Genomic DNA, 11,093 nt, shown 5'->3' with positions numbered 1-11,093 from the left:
AACACCTCTTGATTACAAACGTAACAGGTAGGAAGTATCCAGCATATGGACTGATAAGAACAACGTTAAGACAATGTATGTAACATTCATGTTCTCATAAATTACTTCTAAAAACATACCGATAAATCAATTTTATCATTAAGACCGAGAGGGCCAGTTGCTTGCGTATTTATGATCCAATGTGTCTCTCTTTGCAGTAGACGCTTGTCTGCTCGTGTCTCTGGTATAGCACAAACCTTCTCCTTTCCTGCAAACTGCAGCACTTCAGGATTCCCTCCATGGACTTCTATTACATGGGAAATAAGATGGGGAGCACCCTTACCAGTATGGAAGGAATAAAAATGTTCCCTAATGCGCACGCACAATTGTCTTACAGTTTTCCCAATGTAATATAAGCTACATGGGCAAAATATAATGTACCGTATATACTCGAGTATAAGCCGAGTTTTTCAGCACGATTTTTCGTGCTGAAAACACCCCCTCGGCTTATACTCGAGTGAACTCCCCCCACCCGCAGTGGTCTTCAACCTGCGGACTTCCAGAGGTTTCAAAACTACAACTCCCAGCAAGCCAGGGCAGCCATCGGCTGTCCGGGCTTGCTGGGAGTTGTAGTTTTGAAACCTCCGGAGGTCCGCAGGTTGAAGACCACTGCGGCCTTCAACATCATCCAGCCCCCTCTCACCCCCTTTAGTTCTGAGTACTCACCTCCGCTCGGCGCTGGTCCGGTCCTGCAGGGCTGTCCGGTAAGGAGGTGGTCCGGTGAGGAGGTGGTCCGGGCTGCTATCTTCACCGGGGAGGCCTCTTCTAAGCGCTTCCGGCCCGGCCTCAGAATAGTCACGTTGCCTTGACAATGAAGCAGATGCGTCGTTGTCTAGGCAACGGCTCTATTCCGGGCCGGAAGCGCGGAGAAGAGGCGCCCCCGGTGAAGATAGCAGCCCGGACCACCTCCTCACCGGACCACCTCCTTACCGGACAGCCCTGCAGGACCGGACCAGCGCCGAGCGGAGGTGAGTACTCAGAACTAAAGGGGGTGAGAGGGGGCTGGATGATGTTGAAGGCCGCAGTGGTCTTCAACCTGCGGACCTCCGGAGGTTTCAAAACTACAACTCCCAGCAAGCCCGGACAGCCGATGGCTGCCCGGGCTTGCTGGGAGTTGTAGTTTTGAAACCTCTGGAGGTCCGCATGTTGAAGGCCGCAGTGGTCTTCAACCTGCGGACCTCCGGAGGTTTCAAAACTACAACTCCCAGCAAGCCCGGACAGCCGATGGCTGCCCGGGCTTGCTGGGAGTTGTAGTTTTGAAACCTCTGGAGGTCCGCATGTTGAAGGCCGCAGTGGTCTTCAACCTGCGGACCTCCGGAGGTTTCAAAACTACAACTCCCAGCAAGCCCGGACAGCCGATGGCTGCCCGGGCTTGCTGGGAGTTGTAGTTTTGAAACCTCTGGAGGTCCGCAGGTTGAAGACCACTGAGGGCGAATGATGAGAAGAGGATGATGAAGGGGGGTGGGGATGATGAAGGGGGGGGGGTGTGGGATGATTACAAGGGGATGATGAAGGGGGGATGTGTGGGATGATAAGGGGATGTGTGGGATGATGACAAGGGGATGATGAAGGGGGGATGTGTGGGATAAGGGGATGTGTGGGATGATGACAAGGGGATGATGAAGGGGGGATGTGTGGGATGATAAGGGGATGTGTGGGATGATGACAAGGGGATGATGAAGGGGGGATGTGTGGGATGATAAGGGGATGATGAAGGGGGGATGTGTGGGATGATGACAAGGGGATGATGAGGATGTTAATGACGGGTCTGGATGATGACAGGGGGGGATGAGGTATTTCCCACCCTAGGCTTATACTCGAGTCAATAACTTTTCCTGGGATTTTGGGTTGAAATTAGGGGTCTCGGCTTATACTCGGGTCGGCTTATACTCGAGTATATACGGTATACTATTTTTTTAGTTCGGCATGTTATGAGTTCTTGTACGGTATAATTCACTTGTCCTAATCTCAGGTTTTTGTCACATGAATTATATTTACAAAAATTACAGCTTTCACACTGATACCCTGTGGGATTAGATCTCCTATCCATGTTGTTTTATGTTTTTTCTGTGTTCTTGTTTTTAGCATGTCACCAATGGTTTTATTTTTTCTATAGGCTATGAGCGGTTTTCTCATATCTATATTTTCAATATTGTCATCTGCATCCACAATGTACCAGTTTCGTCTGATTGCTTGTTCTATTATTTTATTCACTGGGGAATTATTAAAAGTAAAAGAACCTTCTTTCATTATTTATGGTTTTTTGTTTCGGTATTAACAAGGTTTCTCTAATCTTAGAATCTGCTTTTTTTCCTACCTGTCTTAATCAATGAGTCTGGATAAGGCTGGGTTCACACCAAGTTTTCTTAAATACGGCTCCCGTATACGGTTGGGAGGAGGGGTTGGGAGGAGGGTTAGGCTGGGTTCACACCACATTCTCTTAAATACGGCTCCCGTATACGGTTGGGAGGAGGGGGCGGGGCTTAATCGCGGCGCCCGCACTCAGCCGTATTCGTAAACCGTATTTAATGTATGTCTATGAGCCGACCGGAGTGAACCGCAGCCTCCGGTCGGCTTCGTTTTCGGCCGTATGCGGTTTCCCGACCGCAGGCAAAAACGTGGTCGACCACGTTTTTGCCTGCGGTCGGGAAACCGCATACGGCCGAAAACGAAGCCGACCGGAGGCTGCGGTTCACTCCGGTCGGCTTATAGACATACATTAAATACGGTTCCTGAATACGGCTGAGTGCGGGCGCCGCGATTAAGCCCCGCCCCCTCCTCCCAACCGTATACGGGAGCCGTATTTAAGAGAATGTGGTGTGAACCCAGCCTAACCCTTCTCCTTTATATTTCTTCCGTACTGGTATGGGTGCTCCCCATCTTATTTACCATGTAATAGAATCCCATGGAGGGAATCCTGAAGTGCTGCGGTTTGCAGAAATAGAGAAGGTATATGCTATACCAGGCACACTGGCAGACAATCATCTATTGCAAAGAGAGACACATTGGATTATATATCCCCAAGCAACTGGCCCTCTCAGTCTTAATGATAAAATTCATTTATCGGTATGTTTTTTTAAAATAATTTATGAGAATATTAGAATGTTACATACATATTCGTAACGTTGTTCTAATCAGTCCATATGCTGGATACCTCCTACCTGTTATGTTTGTAATCACGAGGTGTTATCTTAGAATAGTGATTGGATTCAAGAGAAGCACACCTGTACAAATTCCCAGAGAACTTGAGTTTGGTTGAGGCCTGAAGAAGCACTGTTACAGTGCGAAAGGCTGCTGTCGCCGCCTAACTGTACCCCCCATGTGAGTCCCTCCCCGCAACATGTTTGTCAATATGTGAGTATATGAAATAAAGAAGACGAAGATTCTCCGGTGAGATGCCAACTTCATTTGTCCTTCTTGCTTTGCTAGACACTTCCAACAACAGCTTACCTCCCAGCAGCACAAATGCGCCTACATTTTGATACCCAACATGTCTGATCCTCTTTTCCAACAACATCTGCCATTGACGGACAAAGGGGACCCCTACACTCATTAGATTGATACAAACTGATAATGTGATATTCTAAAAATTGAATGTGTATTAATTTTTATAGCACAGTTTTATACTCTTTGTTTAATAAAGCTATGGATCCAGTAAAGAATGCTTTCCCAAAGGAAAGCTTTATCTCACCTCTACTGGGATCCATGCCCATTTTTTCATAAAAGTAAAGGAGATATTTTTAAAAATAGCATGGGATCTACCCAAAAGGACTGTGAGCACGATTTTCATTAAAGTGCTCTCTAAATTTTTCACTAACTAATATGAAAAATTACTTTGTTCCTTCACAACAAGTAAGCAAATTCTGTGTGAATTACATTATTATTGTAGCTTCATTTCTAACCCAGAGTCTTTTTTATAGTCTCCCCATTTTCTCTTGACTTCAGCTGCACTAAGCATGTACTGCTCAGTTTGTGGGCTTCTAACTTGGCATCCTGTATTGTCTTATACAAGAACATTGAGTTTATTTGTTTATTACCACTCATGTATACTGTGCCTTCCTCATCTTTAGTTGTTTTCTTAGGAGGACTGAGTGCATGTTTCTTGGCTGATGTTGAGTTTCCTGTAATGTTTTCAGAAGTCTTCTTCATTGTGTGTAGATATTGGTCTGCAGATGTTTATATTTTGTCAACTGTTATTGGGTCTGTCTCTTAAATACTGGATCCGAAGTGAGTATAGTTATATTTGGGTCTCACAATGTCTCTACTGTCATTAGTACAACTTATTTTCTTTCTCTCAGGTATGAGCCAGTTAAGATGGTTCCTCACTCACTCTTGCACAGCTCAGAAGACTGTGTTCTTTTACGCAAGACAGATTCACACTCTTTATAATTAAGGTGATGCCATTTTTGGTTATGGAGATTTTTGTCCAGGCTCATGTGCTCTATTCTCCGATTGAAATAAACTCTTGCTACTTTCAGATGGTGATTTTTCTTTCTTGACCATTTCAGGACATGGTTTCAGCATGTAAAGTCTTCAAATGCTCCACGTACCGCATGATGGGGGAGAATGTTAGCTGTATAGCTCATACCTGCTGGGTGCCCTCTCACACTCTCACACGGAGCCTGTAATGAGAACAGAATTTTCTTCATACCAAAGCATGATTTAGAAAAATGTGCAGTAATAATAGAAACATGTACTTTATTTAGGTCTACAGTCAGAATAGCTTAGTAGAAACAGTGAGGGTTATTTATCATTGCGTTCTATTACTTTTTTTGGTCTACTTTTGCAATTTTTTTAAATTTTTGCTCAAATTGCGAGCTATTTTTGAGTTTTTTTTTACTAGTTCTAAAATCCGTCATTTTGACCTTTTGGTGTTGCTAGACCATTTTTTAAAGTGACGGATGCAGTGGTCACAAATTTATTCGCAAATTAATAATTGCGCAAATTTTTTGGCAAATGGTCCAAAAAAAACCAAAAAAAAAAACGCTAATCTAGACCACCTCCTCACCAGGTCAAAAAAAAAAAATTACTACTCCTGTCTGTTTGCCAAAAAAAGACAGAGAGAGAAAAAAAGGTAAAGTATAAGAATGTATAAATAAATAAAAAGTTTAAAAATAAAAAAGTAAAGCAGTTGCCCATATGAAGCAATCTATATATTTTTTAAAGGTACAAAAAGAAATGGTAAGGCCAGAATTCCACTTGTTTTTTTGGGGAGAACATCATATGGATTTAACGCTGGCGTTTTTGCAGGCGGTTTTAATATATTTTTTTGGGACTTTAGCAATCCAAAAAAAGTGATGGAGATACCTTTTTTAATAAAATTTCGTAGGGTACCATTAAAAAAATTTCATTAAAAAGATACAGTAGTGATGGAAATTTTTTTTATTTAATGATATGTATCTTTTTTTATAACAAAATTTTTATAAATTTTTAACCCCTTAAGGACCAAGCGTTTTTCTGTTTTTACGCTTTCGTTTTTTCCTCCTTACCTTTTAAAAATCATAACCCTTTCACTTTTGCACCTTAAAAACCACATGAGGGCTTTTTTTTTTGCGCCAACAATTCTACTTTGTAATGATGTCAGTCATTTTACCCAAAAATTTACGGCAAAACTGAAAAAAAAATCATTGCACGACAAAATTGAAGAAAAAATGCAATTTTGGGGGCTTCAATTTCTACGCAGTAAATTTTAGGGGAAAAATGACACGTTATCTTTATTCTGTAGGTCCAAACGATTTAATTGATACCCTAGGTTTGATTTTGTCGTAACTACAAAAAATCATAACTACATTCATGAAAATTTATACATTTAAAATTGTCATCTTCTGACCCCTATAACACTTTTATTTTTTTGTGCACTGGGCAGTATGAGGGCTAATTTTTTGCACCGTGATTTCAAGTTTTTATAAGTACCATTTTTGTTTTGATTGGGCTTTTTGATCGCTTTTTATTCCTTTTTATGGTATAAAAAGTGACCAAAATATGCTATTTTTTTTTTTGCGCGTATGCCATTGACCGTGCGGTTTAATTAATGATATATTTTTTATAGTTCGGACAGTTACGCATGTGGCAATACCACATATTTTTATTATGTTTATACATTTTTTATATGGAATTTGGGAAAAGGGGGTTGATTTAAACTTTTAATAAGGAAGGGGTTAATGTGTGTTTTTAAACTTTTTTAACAAATTTTTTTACACTATTACTCCACTTAGGGGACTTTTATGAGGAATCATTTGAATCCTCATACAGATCAATGTGGTTCCATAGAACCACATTGATCTGTATGCTCTGCTCTCGATTGATAAAGCCTGGCCCTGCCAGGCTTTATCTTTCTGAGCGCAGGAGCTGGCACTACAGGAGAGGTAAGCCCTCAGGCTACCTCAGCAGTGGACCCCCCCCCCCCCCCCGCGATCGTGCTGCGGAGGTGGGGGGAGGGGGGCAATCCACTCCACTGGACCACCAGGGACGTGATAAAGACACCTTTAGACGCCGCTGTAAACTTTGACAGTGGCGATCTAAAGGGTTAATAGCCAGCCACGGCGATCGCCACATGTCGGCTATTAATTAGTCAACAGGAATCAGCTGGGGGCCGGCCGGAATGACGCTGGCTTAAGTCGGGAGCCTGTGTCATACCCCATTATAGGCACATGGACGAGTATAGATGTCCATGGTCGTTAACGGGTTAAACAGGGTGTCAATTTATATGTGGGGGCAGGGCATTAAAAATGTAGCCGACAATAATAAAAATGTAGTGTGTGTGTTTTTCACTTTTTTCTTTATTTTTTATATTTTTTAGGTAGTACTACTACTCCCAGCATGGAATACACTGTTCCATGATGGGAGTAGTAGTACCTGTACTAATCTACAGATCACCCAGGGTCCGTTGCGATCCTTCTGTATAAACTATAGATGCGGCCGGACGCTCTTTTATGGTCCCCTGCACTGCAGTATAAATGCACCTATTCATATTTCCCACAGATAGCTGTGATTGGCCAGATGGTTCCAGCCTATCACAGCTCTAGGAATATGTGTATATATATATGTCAGTGCAGGGCACCATAGAAGAGCGGCCGCATCTATACATTATACAGGAGGATCACAGCGGGTGTCAGGAGTGACATCCGTTGTGATTTTTCCATAACTGCAGATACTACTGCTCCCAACATGGAGCGCACTCTGCTCCATGCTGGGAGCTGTAGTACCTGCAAAAATAGACAAATTGCAACAGGTGTTAGAAGTGAAACTCGCTGCAATCTGTCTATTAATGCAGGTACTAAAGCTCCCAGTATGGAGCAGAGTGTGCTCCATGTTGGGAGTAGTAGTACCTGCAGTTAGGGACAGATCACAGCGGGTGTCACTCCTGACACCCGATGCGATTGTCCTATCTATTGCAGAGATGCCGATATAGAATAGAACATCACTCATTCATATTTCCCTCTGAGAGCGGTGATTGGCTGCAAACATCCGGCCAATCCCCACTCTGGGTGGAAAATATGAATGAGTGATGTGAATTTCTATTCACATCACTGGCCGGCCGGAGTACAGAGCCCAGTATCGAGCACTGTATTGAGCCACTCCACAACTCTGCAATAGATAGGACGATCGCATCGGGTGTCAGGAGTGTGTACAGATACTACTACTCCCATCATGTAACAGCCTCTTCCATGTTGGGAGTGGTAGTACTACCTAAAAAATTTAAAAATTTGAGAACAAAAAGTGAAACACACACACTTTATTAACAATTAACCCCTTCCCACTATAGGATGTATGCATACGTCCTGCGCGGGCTCTCGCAATAGACCCCTTTAACCCCTTCCATAATATAAGTCAGAATCCCCCCCCCCCCCTTTTCCCAATAAAAAAAAAAAACCTGTAAATAAAAATAAAAACAAACAAATGTGGTATCGCTGCATGCGTAAATGTCCGGACTATAAAAATATATCGTTAATGAAACCGCATGGTCTATGGTGTACGCGTAAAAAAATTCTAAAGTCCAAAATATTGACCAATATTTTTGGTAAAATAGAAAAATAAAAAAGTGAATAAAAAGCGATCAAAAAGTCCAATCAAAACAAAAGTGATACCGATAAAAACGTCAGATCACGGCGCAAAAAATTTGCTCTCAGTTATAGAGGTCAGAAGATGACATTTTTAAACATATACATTTTCCTGCATGTAGTTATGATTTTTTCCAGAAGTACGACAAAATCAAACCTATATAAGTAGGGTATCATTTTAACCGTATGGACCTACAGAATAAACAAAAGGTGTCATTTTTACCGAAAAATGCACTGCGTAGAAACGGAAGCCAACAAAACTTACAAAATGGCATTTTTTTTAAATTTTGTCGCACAATGATTTTTTTTCCCGTTTTGCCGTGGATTTTTGGGTAACATGACTAATGTCACTGCAAAGTAGAATTGGTGGCGCAAAAAATAAGCAATCATATGGATTTTTAGGTGCAAAATTGAAAGCGTTATGATTTACATCTATAGCTGTTGCAAAACTACAACTCCCAGCATGTACTGATACTGGGAGATGTAGTTATGCAACAGCTGGAGGTACGCAACTACAACTCCCAGCATGCCGAGACAGCTGTTTGCTGTTTGGGCATGCTGGGATTTACAGTTTTGCAACATCTGGAGGGCTACAGTTAGAGACCACTGCACAGTGATCTCCAAACTGTTGACCTCCAGATGTTGCAAAACTACAAATCCCAGCATGCCCAGACAGCAAACAGCTGTGTGGGCATGCTAGGAGTTGTAGTTTTGCAAGATCAGTATAGAGATCACTGTGCAGTGGTCTCTAAACTGTAGACCTCCAGCTGTTGCAAAACTGCAAATCCCAGCATGCCCAAGCAGCTGTCTGGGCATACTGGGAGTTGTAGTTTTGCAACATCTGGAGGGCTACAGTGTAGAGACCACTGTATAGGCAACTCACCGGCTTCCGTAGGATCCGGGCAGCCAGCCGCACGACATGCCGCCCGCGCCGATCACCGCAGCCAATCGCGTCCTGCAGCCTCCACCGATGGGTAAGTGGACTTCAGCAGGACAGGGAAAGCGAAAGTTAACCCCCCCGCCCCCGATCTGCTATTGGTCGTCGCTTTTGATGCCCAATAGCAGGGATAGGAGGGGTGGCACCTCTGTCACCTCACTCCTATCCCTTCAGGGGGATCGTGGGTGTCTTGGACAACCGCAATCCCCCTTATATTCGGGGTCACCATAGACCCGTAATGAACCAATTCAGTGTGAATTCACTTGCGATTTGCCGCGATCGCCGACATGGGGGGGGGGGGTCTGATGACCCCCCTGGGCATTTGCAGGGGGTGCCTGCTGATCGATATCAGCAGTCACCCCCGTCCGGTCCCCGCCCGGCACGCGGCGGGGACAGAAATTCCCGCTGATGTACATGTACGTCCTGGGCCCTTAAGACCCAGGATGTCAGGATGTACCGGTACGCCCGGGGTCCTAAACAGGTTAAAGGGGTACTCCAGTGAAAAACTTTTTTTTAAATCAACTGGTGCCTGATTTACAAATTACTTAAAAAATCTTAATCCTTTCAGTACTTATTAGCTGCTGAATACTACAGAGGAAATTATTTTCTTTTTGGAACACAGAGCTCTATGCTGACATCTCTGTCCATTTTAGGAACTGTCCAGAGCAGCATATGTTTGCTATGGGGATTTTCTCCTTCTCTTGACAGAGATGTCAGAGATGTCAGCAGAGAGCATTGAGCTTGGGATGTCAGCAGAGAGCACTGTGGGGGGAGATTTATTAAAACCTGTGCAGAGGAAGTGTGGTGTAGTTGCCCATAGAAACCAATCAGCTCACATCTTTCATTTTTAAAGAGGCCTGTGAAAAAATTTAAGAAATGATCTGATTGGTTGCTATGGGCAACTGCACTACTCTTCCTCTACACAGGTTTTGATAAATCTCCCCGTGTTCCAAAAAGAAAATAATTTCCTCTGTAGTATTCAGCAGCTAATAAGTACTGAAAGGATTGAGATTTTTTAATAGAAGTAAATTACAAAGCTGTTTAACTTTCTGGCACCGGTTGATTAAAAAAAAAAAAAAAAAAGGTTTCCACTGGAGTACCCCTTTAATAATGAATATGTATAATTAAATTGGATGCAATTAATTGCATACTGAAACACAATGGACTATGACTATAGGCCAGATTTTGACTGGGAGTGTTGTAAGTCTAGCATTTTTTAAGCAGTGTAAGTATATACTGTAACGTGACCGCTAAATTCTTTAAAAACGGTCTTTATGTATGTACACATCTATAATAAATGCACCCTAAAAAAAATGTGCAAGCTTTGTTGAATTCTGCCATATTCCTGGGTTTATAAAAATGTCAACATAGATATTAGGTCATAAGAAAGAGAAACAAACAAATAAAAAAACAGACAAGAGAGGTACCCAAATGACAATAGGATTGATCACCATAACAACACAAAAGAAAAGATTTAATTATAATACCTTTTTAGTAGGTTTAATTTATTACTCACATGGCGCTTTACGTCATCCATACTTAGTGTTGCTCCTTTGTCATTGTTGTTACGCTTTGAATCTTTCCCACATTTTGTACCTCCACACATCTTGTATTTCAAAACCTAAAGAAAACCATTACCATTAATCCTGTCATTTCCATAAAACCGGCACACAGGGTAAAGCTTTAGCTGTCAGTTACAGTGTCTGCCTCCTACCTCATACACATAGTCAAAAAGTTCGAGAACTGTTAGGATACTCGCTCCAATAAACAGACCCATCTGTCCCCCAATGTCCCCTGTAGGAACAAAAAAATAAAAATAAATGAGAACAAAGGTTTCAAAGACATAAGGATAAATTATCCAGGGTGAAGTATGTGAACGATTTTTCTAAACCTTTAATTTATAGATTTATGAAATGGTTGCATGGCATGTAATAAATATTATGTGAAAATACACTTCAATACACCACTTTGTGTGGTTCCTCCTCTGCTACTTTTTCTGTCACTTTCCCCCCATTTTCCACATTGTGCATCATTGTTACAGTTGCTGTTCACAGCTA

At 42.3% G+C, this 11,093-nt stretch overlaps 1 protein-coding gene across 5 annotated transcripts in view; it reads right to left on the bottom strand.

The window, feature by feature from the left end:
- Positions 1–4,426: 4,426 nt before the first annotated feature.
- ASIC1 (acid sensing ion channel subunit 1) overlaps positions 4,427–11,093 on the bottom strand; it is a 355,544-nt gene continuing 348,877 nt past the window's right edge. For all 5 annotated transcript variants that reach the window (XM_056555379.1, XM_056555377.1, XM_056555378.1 and 2 more), the window contains 3 exons: positions 10,751–10,830; positions 10,553–10,657; positions 4,427–4,661 (listed from right to left, as the gene is read on the bottom strand). In XM_056555379.1, coding sequence (XP_056411354.1) covers positions 4,557–4,661; positions 10,553–10,657; positions 10,751–10,830 — 290 coding nt within the window. In that variant the 3' untranslated portion in view covers positions 4,427–4,556. The remainder of the gene's footprint in view (positions 4,662–10,552; positions 10,658–10,750; positions 10,831–11,093) is intronic.

This window comes from Hyla sarda, chromosome 2 (genome assembly GCF_029499605.1).
Source record: "Hyla sarda isolate aHylSar1 chromosome 2, aHylSar1.hap1, whole genome shotgun sequence".
NCBI classification, from domain to species: domain Eukaryota; kingdom Metazoa; phylum Chordata; class Amphibia; order Anura; family Hylidae; genus Hyla; species Hyla sarda.
Note: the sequence above shows the minus strand (reverse complement) of the source record. Positions and strands in the feature narration are given on the sequence as shown.